General features: G+C 37.0%; 1 protein-coding gene across 8 annotated transcripts in view; it reads left to right on the top strand.

The window, feature by feature from the left end:
- The window catches only part of HERC2 (HECT and RLD domain containing E3 ubiquitin protein ligase 2), a 264,682-nt gene that overhangs the window by 118,663 nt on the left and 130,591 nt on the right, over positions 1-15,428 (top strand). For all 8 annotated transcript variants that reach the window (XR_008299026.1, XM_053223673.1, XM_053223676.1 and 5 more), the window contains 9 exons: positions 1,282-1,496; positions 1,960-2,092; positions 2,192-2,319; positions 2,408-2,603; positions 5,068-5,201; positions 5,752-5,925; positions 6,004-6,140; positions 6,509-6,660; positions 7,606-7,797. Coding sequence is in view for 7 of the 8 variants with exons in the window: in XM_053223673.1 (XP_053079648.1) it covers positions 1,282-1,496; positions 1,960-2,092; positions 2,192-2,319; positions 2,408-2,603; positions 5,068-5,201; positions 5,752-5,925; positions 6,004-6,140; positions 6,509-6,660; positions 7,606-7,797 (1,461 nt within the window). In the remaining variant the exon portion in view is untranslated. The remainder of the gene's footprint in view (positions 1-1,281; positions 1,497-1,959; positions 2,093-2,191; positions 2,320-2,407; positions 2,604-5,067; positions 5,202-5,751; positions 5,926-6,003; positions 6,141-6,508; positions 6,661-7,605; positions 7,798-15,428) is intronic.

Here is a 15,428-nt window from a genome sequence, read left to right as displayed (position 1 = left end):
GTCAGCCCAGCCTTCTGGAACAAGCCTTTGGTGTGCATGCTGGGCATTTTGCTGCCTACAGAGCCTCTCAGGGGGATGGACTCATCCTTTCCCTCAAATATTTGTAGTATAGGGAAGATACATTTCTTCTAAATCAGCAAAGAGGGTGGGAAATGAGAAGAGTCAGAGTAGAATTGATCAGAAAGTACTATGGGCCCTGGTGGGTGGGGCCTAAGCCATCAGAAACCACCTTTAGAGCAGTATCTTTGAGAGTTCTAAATGTAGAGACCTAGGGAAGGTCATGATCATATTTGTGTTTTAGAATTAATGTAGCACTTAGGAGAATGCTCCTGGATCTTCTAAAATCTAAATTTTCAGTAAAAGAACATGGAGTACACCCAGATTTGATTGCTTGGGTTTTGGAGGACTATTTTGATAACAGAAGTCATTGAAAAAAATTTGTAGCAATGAACAAACTGATTCTTCATTTTTTTTGGTGAATCTCACTCCAGTTATCTTAGCAATTAGAATGAGCATCCACATTGGCACTGATGCATATTCTTGTGTGTCTAGCCATGCCTCACGCAGGTCTCCTTTGTGAGACACACATAGTCTACTGGGTCTCCAGTCTCCAAGGATCTGTCTCTTACTAAGGTCCCATGTTATATGATTAGTAGTCTCTTATTTTTATTATTAGATTAATGCTCTAGGGAAATATGTCCTGCCCTGAGCATGTTTTTTCTTTGTAGTCCCCTTCTCATGTGCTGCTTTCCTACCTGGATGCTCAGTGTTTTTATCTTTATCCAGATCTCCTCTCAGTTGTCACTTCCACAGAAAATCCTTTACCGACTCTTGCAGTAGTGGAGGTCTATACTCTTGTACCAACTGTAGTACTTTGTAGCATACAGTTATCCTAATTGAAATTGAGTGATTGCTTGTGTAAGTGTTGCCTCCATGCTGCTCTCCCTAGTAAAATGCAATGCCCCAGTGTTCCCACAGTATCAGTAGAATCAGTCAGCTCCATGTTTTACTGAGTATCTAGAAAAGTTGTACTGGAACTATTATACTGAGTTCTGATACCATGCTTAAGATGTAGTGAATAGCCAGAAGTGTTAACCTATTTTCATGCAGACATAGGAATTATAAGCCAGTCTATATAAATGTTAGATGTGACTCTTTAATATGAATGATGCTGAATTTTTCCTCTTAAATCAAATATTCACTTCTTATCTTTTATATCAATGTTTATTTCTGAATAGTACACTCAAGTTTCTCTTTAATGTTTGCATATGCACTTTCTAGAGTGGCTTCAGTCATCCATCTTCTCTGGAGGCCTACAGACCAGCCAGATCCACTATAGCTACAATGAGGAGAAAGACGAGGACCATTGTAGCTCTCCTGGAGGCACTCCTGCTAGCAAGTCCCGACTCTGCTCCCACAGACGGGCCTTAGGAGACCATTCCCAGGCATTCCTGCAAGCCATTGCTGACAATAACATACAGGATCACAATGTGAAGGTGAGCGAGGCCTTCCCACACTTAGTATCCTTGGTTTACCGTAAAACTTTGATATGTGAACACTTTCATGTTCTCTGATTTGCTTAGCACAGACTTTAGTTACATATTATTTGTAGGGCTGGTTTTGAGGTAAGAGGCTGGTTCAGTTCTTCTGGGTGCCTGACTCTTGACTTCAGGTCAGGTCATGATCTCGAGGTCATGAGATAGAGCCCTGTGTTAGGCTGTGCACTGGGCATGAAGCCCGCTTAAGGTTCTCTCTCTCCCTTTGCTTCCTCCCCTGTGTGCATGCGCGCTGTCTTTAAAAAAAAAAAAAAAAAAGAAAGGCTGATTCAATTCAATATGTCAGTGATGTTTTAGAAGCATTGCTGATTGCAAGTACATTAGAAATTGTGGCATGTAGTTTGGAATTTATGAGGGTGTGTTAGGTGGCTCTGAAGTTACCCTCCAGCTGTTTCTGTTACAGGACTTTCTGTGTCAAATAGAAAGGTACTGTAGGCAGTGCCATTTGACCACACCAATCACTTTTCCTCCTGAGCACCCTGTGGAAGAGGTTGGCCGCTTACTATTATGTTGCCTTTTAAAGCATGAAGATTTAGGTATGAATCTTGACATTTTAGCTATACTATACATTTTTCAACTGACATGCAATGTGCATTCATTCTTACACTGCCCCTTTTTAAAAATGTCTTTTACAGGTCACGTGGCATTATCTTTAGTTCACGCAGGAACCCTTGGTATTGAGCAAGTAAAGCACAGAACATTGCCTAAATCAGTAGTGGATGTTTGTAGAGTTGTTTACCAAGCAAAATGCTCACTCATTAAGGTAAATACATTTTTATTCTTTTTTTTTGTGCTTTGCAGATAGTTGGTAAAATATTTGTTAAGTTGTCTTTTCATATTTAACTTTGTAGACGCATCAAGAACAGGGTCGTTCTTACAAGGAAGTCTGCGCTCCAGTCATTGAACGTTTGAGATTCCTCTTTAATGAACTAAGACCTGCAGTTTGTAATGATCTCTCTATAATGTCCAAGTTTAAACTGTTAAGTTCTTTGCCCCGTTGGAGGAGGATAGTTCAGAAGATAATTCGAGAACGAAGGAAAAAGAGAGGTAAAAGATGGGAAGATGCTGTCAAAGTGTGTGCTTTTCCCCAGTATATTTGAGTCTGTGATTTGAGTGAAGCTGTTTGCTACTGCTTAGTACATGTGGATTTCCACAACTGCCATGATATTTGTTATGTGTATTTATGATTAAATAGACAAATCCTGCTTATTTTTCCTAGACATCAGATAATGATACAACTTTGCTATTGAGTATGTTATGATTTGGTAATTACTAAATTGATGCTGTACAAGGTAAATACTATAAACTTTATTAAATTGATGGGGAAGAGGAAGTGTTTTTTTTTTTTAATCACTTGTCCTGGTAAATGAGATATATGAGAATGTTTATTCTTTTAGTTAATCTTGCCATTATTGTAAGGAAATGTTTTCCTTTGGAAATATTGAGTATTCTGATACATGGAGAATTGTTATAAAAGGAACTAAAAGAATTACTAATATTTTCAGGAAGCAACTGTTTAGGGATGTGGAGAATTTTTATATTAAATGAGCAAAATTTGAGTACAAGTACATGAATTTGGAATTTGGTTAATTATGATTATAAAAATTTTTATATTAAATGAGAAAAATTTGAGTATAAGTACATGAATTTGGAATTTGGTTAATTATGATTATAAAAACGTTTTGCAGAAATTTCTGATTATATTCTTATGAATTATACCAATTTATTCACAGATAAGCTTATTAAACTATTATTTACTGAGTTTTTGATGGACATTATGAACAATGATGTCATAAAAGACTAACTTTGTGTTAGAAGCCATCCTGAATTGATTGTTCTTGAGAAAACTCTTAACCACAACAATTTGCCTGAATCCTAGAGATGCTCTGAATCAGGAAATCATGGTAGGAATGCTTCTGAGATCCCTTTAACCTAGGTAGTGAGGAAATTCATAGTAGAGGCACAGGCCTGGGAGACCACCATCTCAGCTTGAGGAACAATGATGCCCTCACCACCTGACCATCGCCTCCATGGATTCTGAGGCCATGTTGTCACCTCTTAAAGTTTCTTGTTGTGGGTTTAAATATTTAGTTGTGTAAGTTTGAAGCTGTTTTTGTTTTTATTTTAAGAAAATCAAATAACTTATAAATGATTATTACTGGTGCTGTGTTAGGCTTACCAAAAGCACCCTTAAATTTGATGATTCACTGGACTCAGAAGAGCTGTTATACTCACAGTTACAGTTTATTACTGTGAAAGGATACAGATTAAAATCAGCAAAAGGAAAGGCACATTGAAGGAAATCCAAAGAAAACTAGGCCTAAGCTTCCGGTTCCCTCCCAGTGGAGCTGCATAGGGCCGTGCTTAGTTCTCTCAGCAGTGATGTGTGACAGCATGTGTGAAGGGTTGTCAGCAAGGATGCTCACCTGAGCCTTGGCATCCAAGATTATTATTGTGGGTCAGTCACATAGACATATGGGGCCTGCATGGTTACTCTCAGTTATTTAGACTCTAGCTTCCACAGTAGAAACAGGTGATAACTGTAAGTCACATTCTTAGCATAAACTGTCTGTTCAAACTGGAAAACATGGCCTTAGACCTCAGGCATACAGAAACAATTTTCTCAGGCAGAACATGTCAAGGACTTGGATCTCAGTTCACAGGGGATGGCCAAGTGCTGAAAGGACAGTGTTTCTTGGGAATTTGCAGAGTTTGGGCAACCCAGACCTGCTGTGTTAGTGTTTACTGCTCATGTGTATTATTAATTATATTCCTTATTATATTACTTGCTGAGAAGAAATAAACTAAAAGTCTTGAAAGGGAGCAAAAATATGAAAGCAACACCACATATCATATTGAAAATTCAATAGAAATTTCCCAAATTAAAGAGACTAACATAGTAAAAGGTATCCAGTTAATTCAGTTCAGTTGCATAGTGGTGACAGATTCATTGCATTGGTCCAGAGTGGGCAAGCTGGGGACAAATGCAGCCTGCTGCTTGCTGTGTGTTGCCCATGAGCTAAGATTGGGTTTTGAATTTTAAAGTTACTTTTTAAAAAACCAAAAGAAGAATAATATGTTTGACACATGGAAATTATATGAAGTTTAAATTCAAGCATCTGTAAATAAAGTTAGCTGCTTTTCAGCTTGCAACAGCAGAATCCAGTATTTGCAATAGACTGACTGGCCTGCAAAGACTAAAATATTCACCATCTATCTGGCCCTTTAAGAAAAAGTTTGCTGACTACTGGGCTTCTCTTTCTGTATGACCATCATAGCACCTTCTCCATCTTTCTGTACATGATGTGGAGTAGCAGAGTGTTATTATTGAATGTCATGTGAAAATAATCATGATAGTTTTTACTTTTGTAGTTTGAGCATTTCAGTTGACAGTGGTATTTACATGTTTGAGTAAAATAGGTCCTTTACCTTCATGCATGTTTAATACTCCTTAATTTAAAATTGTATATAAATAAATGAATTTTATAATGAAAGATGTTTTTAATCATAGTTCCTAAGAAGCCAGAATCTACAGATGATGAAGAAAAAATTGGAAATGAAGAGAGTGATTTAGAAGAAGCTTGCATTTTGCCACATAGTCCTATAAATGTGGATAAAAGACCCATTACAATTAAATCACCTAAGGTGAAGTATTTTCTGTGATTCTGAGGCTGGCTGAATAGAAACACAGCACATAGCAAGGGAACCCATAAGTATTGTCACTTTGTCCTTGAGCGTCTATAAGATAGAGAGTGTAGTGGGTTATTATACATATGGGTGACCGCCCCAGTCATGCCTAACACACTTGATTTATGGTGTCCTGGTTAGATTGATAGCTGGAAAAGTGTTCCCTTTTACTTTTAGTAGTACATTATATCATTATTCATTTGCCATTCATTCACTGAATGTATACTTTGCTCTAGAAACTGTCCTGGTCACATAGGCTGTTGAAACCTATGATAATTTAACTTTGTATACCATGTTAGTCTGTTCCAAAGTATGTAAGTATAGAGATTATAAATTCATTTATAAACCTATTTATGGCATAGTTATTTTTGCCATAAATTAGTTACTTAATTTAAACTATTTTACCAATTTAAATGTACTTGCATTTATTTATAATTTATTTGAGTAACTGTTTCAGAGCCCATGTTAATAAGGTAAACTAATGGTGAAAATGGCTTTCCTTTGTCAGGATAAATGGCAACCACTGTTGAGTACCGTTACAGGTGTTCACAAATACAAGTGGTTGAAGCAGAATGTTCAGGGTCTCTATCCACAGTCTGCGCTCCTCAGTACAATTGCTGAATTTGCCCTTAAGGAAGAGCCAGTGGATGTGGAAAAAATGAGAAAGTGCCTACTAAAACAGGTAAAATTTGCTAAAAACATTCTTCTCTGCATGGGATAATATACACAACATTTAACTGTATGCATTCATATTTTGCAGTTGGAGAGAGCAGAAGTTCGTTTGGAAGGGATAGATACAATTTTAAAACTGGCAACCAAAAATTTCTTACTTCCATCTGTGCAGTATGCTATGTTCTGTGGATGGCAAAGACTTATTCCTGAGGGGATTGATATAGGGTAAAACTTTATTATAACATTTTTTCTTAATAAGGGAAATTCTGGCAACAAGACATTATTTTATTGAAATTAAAAGTCTGGCAATATTCTGATTTTTTTTTTAATGTTTATTTATTTTTGAGAGAGAGAGAGCGCAAGTGGGGTGGTGGGGGGTGGGGGGAGTGGGCAGAGAGAGAGAGAGAGAGAGAGACAGAATCTGAAGCAGGCTCCAGGCTCTGAGCTGTCAGCACAGAGCTCGACATGGGGCTTGAACTCATGGACTGTGAAATCATGACCTGAGCCAAAGTCGGACGCTCAACTGACTAAGCCACTCAGGCGCCCCCTTTCTGGCAATGTGCCAAGTAAAATTCTTTATCTTTGTTTGAAAGGGAACCTCTTACGGATTGCCTAAAGGATGTTGATTTGATCCCACCTTTTAATCGGATGCTGCTGGAAGTAACTTTTGGCAAGCTATATGCTTGGGCTGTTCAGAATATTCGAAATGTTTTGATAGATGCAAATGCAAAATTTAAAGAGCTTGGTGAGTTAAAAAAAAAAATCTGATGTTTAAAAGGCTGTATTAAGATTGCTGTTGAAGTATTGCCCATAATCATGTTAGCATTATCTTATAGTTTGGCTCTTAATTATATGTTGTGGAAACTTACAAATGCTAATTTTTTGCTCTTTGAGAAGACTTTAATAACTTTGTACATTAGAATGATAATCTTTTAAAAATTTTTTATTTTTATATTTATAGATATATAAATATATTTATATTTTATTTTTATTTTTTGAAAGTGTGCACACACGTTCCTATGTGTGGGGTCAGGGGCAGAGGGAGAGGGAGAGAGAGAATCTTAAGCAGGCTCCCATGCCTAGTGTGGAGCCCCAACTCAGGGCTTGATCTCATGACTGTGAGATCATGATCTGAGCTGAAATCAAGAGTTGGACACTTAACTGACTGTGCCACCCAGGTGCCCCTAGACTGATACTCTAAGCTGCTTTAAGGTTTCTCAAATTTTAAATGGAACTTTCAAAATTCAGCAGAAGACACAATTTTGTAGTGTCCTAATAGTAAGCTTTTACATTTTAACATTTTCATGTGTATCACTAACACCATATACCCTAAAGTGTATATCCTTTATTAATACTTAATTTATTGAATAGTTTGAGCACCTGCAGAGAAATGCTAGGATTGGTTTTGTGGAAGAGAAGTGAAATATGACTCTTGTATATGAAATAAAATGAGTAAGCCACCAGGGATATTTAGTGGAGCTGCATGTTAAGTTTTGCAGACAAATGGAAATAGGTATATGTGGATTGATGGTGGTAGGATTATTGCAAAGCAATGAACAGCTGCCTGATGTCCACACTCTTTGGAAACCCATTGAAAAACATAGTTTTTAAAAAATTGCTATTGTTTTCCTCATCTGTATGTTCTTATATCCACATGCAAGAAATTTATGTGGGTGCTAATGCCATTTAGGTATCCAGCCTGTCCCTCTACAAACCATTACCAATGAGAACCCGTCAGGACCAAGCCTGGGGACGACCCCACAAGCTCGCTTTCTCCTGGTGATGCTCAGCATGCTCACCCTGCAACATGGTGCAAACAACCTGAACCTCCTGCTGAACTCTGGCATGCTTGCCCTGACACAGACAGCACTTCGGCTGATTGGTAGGTTGACAGTAGTCATTTATGAAAATGCCAAGGTTTTTCCTTCATCTTTTCTTTCTCTTTATAAATTTTTTTTATTGTGGTAAAATGAAAATAACATAAAATGTATCATTTTTTTTACAATTATTTTATTTATTTTATTTTTTTTCAATATATGAAATTTATTGTCAAATTGGTTTCCATACAACACCCCGTGCTCATCCCAAAAGGTGCCCTCCTCAATACCCATCACCCACCCTCCCCTCCCTCCCACCCCCACCAACCCTCAGTTTGTTCTCAGTTTTTAAGAGTCTCTTATGCTTTGGCTCTCTCCCACTCTAACCTCTTTTTTTTTTTTTTTTCCTTCCCCTCCCCCATGGGTTGCTGTTAAGTTTCTCAGAATCCACCTAAGAGTGAAACCATATGGTATCTGTCTTTCTCTGTATGGCTTATTTCACTTAGCATAACATTCTCCAGTTCCATCCACGTTGCTACAAAGGGCCATATTTCATTCTTTCTCATGAGGGTACAAAAAAGTTATGTAACTAGATACTGGTAATGCTTGTACAACACTGTGGATATGCTTAATGCTAATCAATTATAAAATTGTTTAAAATGATACATTTTACTCCTGTATCCCTTGGTAGTAAAATGTATTATTTTAAACAACTTTATAATTGATTAGCATTAAGCATATCCACAGTGTTGTACAAGCATTACCAGTATCTAGTTACATAACTTTTTTGTACCCTCATGAGAAAGCCATACCCATTTAGTGGCAGCTCCTGATTTCCCACTCCCCCAGCTTTTGGCAACAACAAATCTGTTTTAAGCTCTGTAGATTTTCCTAATCTGAATATTTCATATAAATATAATTTTTATATTTCATATAATTTTTAGCCTTCTGTATATGGCTTATTTCACTTAGCATGTTTCAGTACTTCATCTCTTTTTATGGTTAAAATATATGAATATACTACATTTTATTTATCCTTTTATCCATGGTTGGACATTTGGCTTGTTTCTACTTTTTGGCCATTGTGAGTAATGCTGCTAGGAACATTTGTGTACAAGTTTTTGTTTGAACACCTGTTTCCATTTCTTCTGTTATATACCAAGGAGTGGAAGTGCAGGGTCATAAGGTTATCCTATGTTTAACATGCTAAGGAACCTCCAGTCTTTTCCCTAGCACTGCACCATTTTCCATTCCCCCTCAGCAATGGACTGGCTTCTAGTTTCTCCACATCTTCACCAACAGTAGTTTTTCTCTGGATGGATCAAGGCCATCCCAGTTGCTATGAAGTGGTATCTCATTGTGGTTTGATTTACATTTTGCTAATGTAAGGACATTGAGCATCGTTACACATGTTTGTTGGTCATTTGTATATCTTCTTGGAGAAATTTCTTTTTTTTTTTTTTTCTGGTGTGTCAGTTCTGCTTTAGTTTTTTTTTTTAATTAAAAAAATTTTTTTTAATGTTTATTTATTTTTTAGAGAGAGAGACAGAGTGTGAGCAGGGGAGGGTCTGAGCAGACTCCAGGCTCTGAACTGTTTTCACAGAGCCTGATGTGGGACTTGAACTCGCAAACTGCGAGATCATGACCTGAGCTGAAGTTAGATGCTTAACCAACTGAGCCACCCAGGCGCCCCCTTTTTTTTAATTAAAAAAAATTTTTTTTTGTATTTTAATTTCCATCCAAGTTAGTTGGCATATATTGCAATTATGGTTTCAGGAGTAGAATCCAGTGATTGATTCATCCCCTATGTATATAACACCCAGTGCTCATCCCAAGTGTCTTCCTTAATGCCCCTTATTTAGCCCATTCCCCCCACCCACAACCTCTCCAGCAACCCTCAGTTTGTTCTCTGTATTTAAGGGTCTCTTATGTTTTGTCCCTCTCCTTGTTTTTATATTATTTTTGCTTCCTTTCCCTTATGTTCATCTGTTTTGTATCTTAAATTCCACATATGAGTGAAGTCATATGATATTTGTCTTTCTCTGACTAATTTCACTTAGCATAATACATTCTAGGTCCATCCAAGTAGTTGCAAATAGCAATATTTCATTCTTTTTGATTGGTGAGTAATACTCCATTGTGTGTGTGTGTGTGTGTGTGTGTGTGTGTGTGTGTGTGTGTGTGTACATTTTGATACGTTGGCTATTGTCAATAGTGCTGCTATAAACATTGGGGTGCATGTGCCCCTTCAAAACAGCACGCCTGTATCCCTTGGATAAATACCTAGTAGTGCAATTGCTGGGTTGTAGGGTAGTCCTTTTGTGATTTTTTGAGGAACCTCCATACTGTTTTCCAGAGTGGCTGCACCAGTTTGCATTCCCACCAGCAGCGCGAAAGAGATCCTCTTTCTCTGCATCCTCACAAACATCTGTTCTGGCCTGAGTTGTTAATGTTAACCATTCTGACAGTTGTGAGGTGGTATCTCATAGTGGTTTTGATATGTATTTCCCTGATGATGAGTGATGTTGAGCATTTTTTCATGTGTCTATTAGCCATCTGGATGTCTTCTTTGGAGAAGTGTCTATTCATGTCTTTTGCCCATTTCTTCACTGGATTCTTTGTTTTTTTGTGTGTTGAGTTTGATAAGTTCCTTTATAGATTTTGGATACTAACCCTTTATTTGATATGTCATTTGCAGATATCTACTCCCATTCCGTTGATTGCCTTTTAGTTTTGTTGATTGTTTTCTTTGCCCTGCAGAAGATTTTTATCTTGATGAGGTCCCAATAGTTCATTTTTGCTTCTGTTTCCCTTGCCTCCGGAGATGTGTTAAGAAGTTGCTGTGGCCAAGATCAAAGAGGTTTTTGCCTGCTTTCTCCTCGAGGATTTTGATGGCTTTCTGTCTCACATTTAGGTCTTCCATCCATTTTGAGTTTGTTTTTGTGTATGATGTAAGAAAGCGGTCCAGGTTCATTTTTCTGCATGTCGCTATCCAGTTTTCCCAGCACCAGTTGCTGAAGAGACTGTCTTTATTCCATTGGATAGTCTTTCCTGCTTTGTCAAAGATTAGTTGGCCATACGTTTGTGGATCCATTTCTGGGTTCTTTATTCTGTTCCATTGATCTGAGTGTCTTTTTTTCTGTCACTACCATACTGTCTTGATGATTACAGCTTTATAGTACATCTTGAAGTCTGGGATTGTGAAACCTCCAGCTTTGGTTTTCTTTTTCAGGACCATGTTGGCTATTTGGGGCCTTTTTTGGTTCCATCCAAATTTTAGGATTGTTTGTTCTAGCTCTGTGAAGAATGCTGGTGTTATTTTGATAGGGACTGCATTGAATATGTTGATTGCTTTGCGTAGTATTGACATTTTAATATTTTTTCTTCCAATCCAGGAGCATGGAATATTTTTCCTTTTTTTGTGTGTCTTCTTCTATTTCTTTCATAAGCTTTCTATAGTTTTCAGTGTATAGATTTTTCACCTTTTTGTTTAGGTTTATTCCTAGGTATTTAATGTTTGGTGCAAATATAAATGGGATTGATTCCTTGATTTCTTTTTCTGTTGCTTCATTATTGGTGTATAGAAATGCAGCCAATTTCTGTGCATTGACTTTATATCCTATGGCTTTGCTGAACTCATGGATCAGTTCTAGTAGTTTTTTGGTGGAATCTTTTGGGTTTTCCATATAGAGTATCATGTTGTCTGTGAAGAGTGAAAGTCTGACTTCCTCCTTGCTGATTTGGATGCCTTTTATTCCTTTGTGTTGTCTGATTACTGAGGCTAGGACATCCACTACTATGTTGAATAACTGTGTTGAGAGTAGACATCCTTGTCATATTCCTGACCTTAGGGGAAAGGCTCTAAGTTTTTCCCCATTGAGGATATTAGTGGTGGGTCTTTCATATATGGCTTTTATGATCTTGAGGTGTGATCCTTCTATCCCTACTTTCTTGAGGGTTGTTACCAAGAAAACATGCTATATTTTGTCAAATGCTTTCTCTGCATCTATTGAGAGGATCACGTGGTTCTCGTCCTGTCTTTTATTGATGTAATGTATTACATTGATTATTTTGCAGATATTGAAGTAGTCCTGCATCCCAGGTATAAATCCCACTTTGTCGTGGTAAATAATTCTTTTAATGTATTGTTGGATCCAGTTGACTACAGGGAAATTGGTCTGTAGTTCTTCTTTTTAGTCAGGCTTTGGGTTTGGAATGGAAGCTTTCCTTACATTTCTACTTTTTGGAATAGCTTCAAAAGAATAGGTGTTAACTCTTCTTTAAACTTTTGGTAGAATTCCCCTGGAAAGCCATCCGGCTCTGGGCTCTTGTTTCTTGGGGATATTTTTGATTACTAATTTGATTTATTTACTGGTTATGGGTCTGTTCAAATTTTCTATTTATTCTTGTTTCAGTTTGGTAGTGTATATCTTTCTAGGAATTTGTCCAATTCTTCAGATTGCCCCGTTTATTGGCATATAATTGTTCATAATATTCTTTTATTATTGTTTGTATTTCTGCAGTGTTGGTTGTGATATCTCCTCTTTCATTCTTGATTTTATTTGGGTCCTTTCCTGTTTCTTTTTGATCAAACTGGCTAGGGGTGTATCAACTTTGTTAATTCTTTCAAAGAATCAGTTCCTGGTTTCATTGATTTGTTCTGTTTTGTTGTTGTTTTTTTTTTTTTCCAATAGCATTGATTTCTGCCCTCATCTTTATTATTTCCTGTCTTCTGCTGGTTTTGGGTTTTATCTGCTGTTCTTTTTCCAGATCTTTAAGGTATAAGGTACGTTGTGTATCTGATCTTTCTTCCTTCTTTAGAAGGTCTGGATTGCTATTTACTTCCCTCTTATGACTGTCTTTGCTGTGTTCCAGAGGTTTTGCGATGTGGTGTTACCATTTTCATCGACTTCCATGTACTTTTTAATTTCCTCTTTAACTTGTTGGTTAACCCGTTCATTCTTTAGCAGGATATTCTTTAGTCCAAGTATTTGTTGTCTTTCCAAATTTCTTCTTGTGGTTGATTTCAAGTTTCATGGTGTTGTGGTCTGAAAGTATGCATGGTATGATCTCAATTTTTTGTACTTGTTGAGGGCTGATTTGTGTCCTAGTATGTTATCTGTTCTGGAGATGTGCAGAGATCCATGGAGATCCATGTGCACTTGAGGAGAATGTGTATTCTACTGCTTTAGGATGAAATGTTCTGAATATATCTGTTAAGTCCATCTGGTCCAGTGTGTCATTTAAAGCCATTGTTTGCTGGTTGATTTTCTGTTTAGATGATCTGTCCATTGTTGTAAATGGGATATTGAAGTTCCCTACTATTATGGTATTATTGTCAATGAGTTTTTATGGTATTATTGTCAATGAGTTTCTGTATGTTTGTGATTAATTGATTTATATATTTGGGTGCTCTCACGTTTGGCGCATAAATGTTTACAGTTGTTAGGTCCTCTTTGTAGATAGAACACTTAATTATTATATGATGCCCTTCTTCATCTCTTGATACAGTCTTTATTTTAAAATCTAGTTTGTGTGATATAAGTATGGCTACTCTGGCTTTCTTTTGTTGACCATTAGCATGATAGATGGTTCTCTATCCCCTTATTTTCAATCTGAAGGTGTCTTTAGGTCTAAAATGGGTCTCTTGTAAACAGCATGTAGATGGATCTTGTTTTCTGATCCATTCTGTTACCCAGTGTCTTTTGATTGGAGCATTTAGTCCATTGACTAATATTTTCAGGAAGCAACTGTTTAGGGATATGGAGAAATTTTTATATTAAATGAGAAAAATTTGAGTACAAGTACATGAAATACTTTGGAATTTGGTTAATTGTGATTATAAACACGTTTTGCAGAAATTTCTGATTATATTCTTATGAATTATACCAATTTATTCACAGATAAGCTTATTAAACTATTATTTACTGAGTTTTTGGTGGACATTATGAACAATGATGTCATAAAAGACTAACTTTGTGTTAGAAGCCATCCTGAATTGATTGTTCTTGAGAAAACTCTTAACCACAACAATTTGCCTGAATCCTAGAGATGCTCTGAATCAGGAAATCATTGTAGGAATGCTTCTGAGATCCCCTAACCTAACCTAGGTAGTGAGGAAATTCATAGTAGAGACACAGGCTTAGGAGACCACCATCTCAGCTTGAGGAACAATGATGCCCTCACCACCTGGCCATCGCCTCCATGGATTCTGAGGCCATGTTGTTACCTCTTAAAGTTTCTTGTTGTGGGTTTATTTAGTTGTGTGATGTTTGAAGCTGTTTTTGTTCTTATTTTAAGAAAATCGAATAACTTATAAATGATTATTATTACTGGTGCTGTGTTAGGCTCGCTTATTTGCTGCTCTGCTTCATCCCTGCTTGCCGTCGTGGCAGCCATTTGAGATTGCATCTCAACTATAGCATCTTTAACTTTGCCCTGACTAGATTTTATATAGTTTACCTCTGCTGAAATGGATTCTATGCTTTTTTCAACCCCAGCTGGTATTCTTATTATTGTGATTCTAAATTCTGGTTTAGACATCCAGCTGGTGTCTGTGTTGATTAAGTCCCTGGCTGTCATTTCTTCCTGTCCGTTCTTTTGGGGTGAATTCCTTAGTTTCATCATTTTGGAGGAAGAAAAAGATTTAATAAAATAAAAAGTAAAAATTGAAAAAATTACCAACAACACAAAAAATCAAATAAAGGATGTTAGATGCTAAGTGCGTTTTGGTCTGGTTGTTGACAGAAGCATGACAGAATAGAGAAAAAAGGGAAAAAAATAGGAAAACGTTTGGAAATTAAAAAAAATACAATAAAATAGAATAAAATGAAAGGATGAAAGTAAATGGAATAAAAAAATTACAAAAAATTACAGTAGAAAAAAATTGAAAATCTTTTTTTTTCAATATATGAAATTTATTGTCAAATTGGTTTCCATACAACACCCAGTGCTCATCCCAAAAGGTGCCCTCCTCAATACCCATCACCCACCCTTCCCTCCCTCCCACCCCCCATCAACCCTCAGTTTGTTCTCAGTTTTTAAGAGTCTCTTATGCTTTGGCTCTCTTCCACTCTAATCTCTTTTTTTTTTTTTTTTTTTTCTTTTTCCTTCCCCTCCTCCATGGGTTTCTGTTAAGTTTCTCAGGATCCACATATGAGTGAAAACATATGGTATCTGTCTTTCTCTGCCTGACTTATTTCACTTAGCATAACACTCTCCAGTTCCATCCATGTTGCTACAAAGGGCCATATTTTGTTCTTTCTCATTGCCATGTAGTACTCCATTGTGTATATAAACCACAATTTCTTTATCCATTCATCAGTTGATGGACATTTAGGCTCTTTCCATAATTTGGCTATTGTTGAGAGTGCTGCTATAAACATTGGGGTACAAGTGCCCCTATGCATCAGTACTCCTGTATCCCTTGGGTAAATTCCTAGCAGTGCTATTGCTGGGTCATAGGGTAGGTCTATTTTTAATTTTCTGAGGAACCTCCACACTGTTTTCCAGAGTGGCTGCACCAATTTGCATTCCCACCAACAGTGCAAGAGGGTTCCTGTTTCTCCGCATCCTCTCCAGCATCTATAGTCTCCTGATTTGTTCATTTTAGCCACTCTGACTGGCGTGAGGTGATATCTGAGTGTGGTTTTGATTTGTATTTTCCTGATAAGGAGTGACGTTGAACATCTTTTCA

This window comes from Acinonyx jubatus, chromosome B3, assembly GCF_027475565.1.
Source record: "Acinonyx jubatus isolate Ajub_Pintada_27869175 chromosome B3, VMU_Ajub_asm_v1.0, whole genome shotgun sequence".
Lineage (NCBI taxonomy): Eukaryota > Metazoa > Chordata > Mammalia > Carnivora > Felidae > Acinonyx > Acinonyx jubatus.
This window is presented reverse-complemented; position numbering and strand designations above follow the sequence as displayed.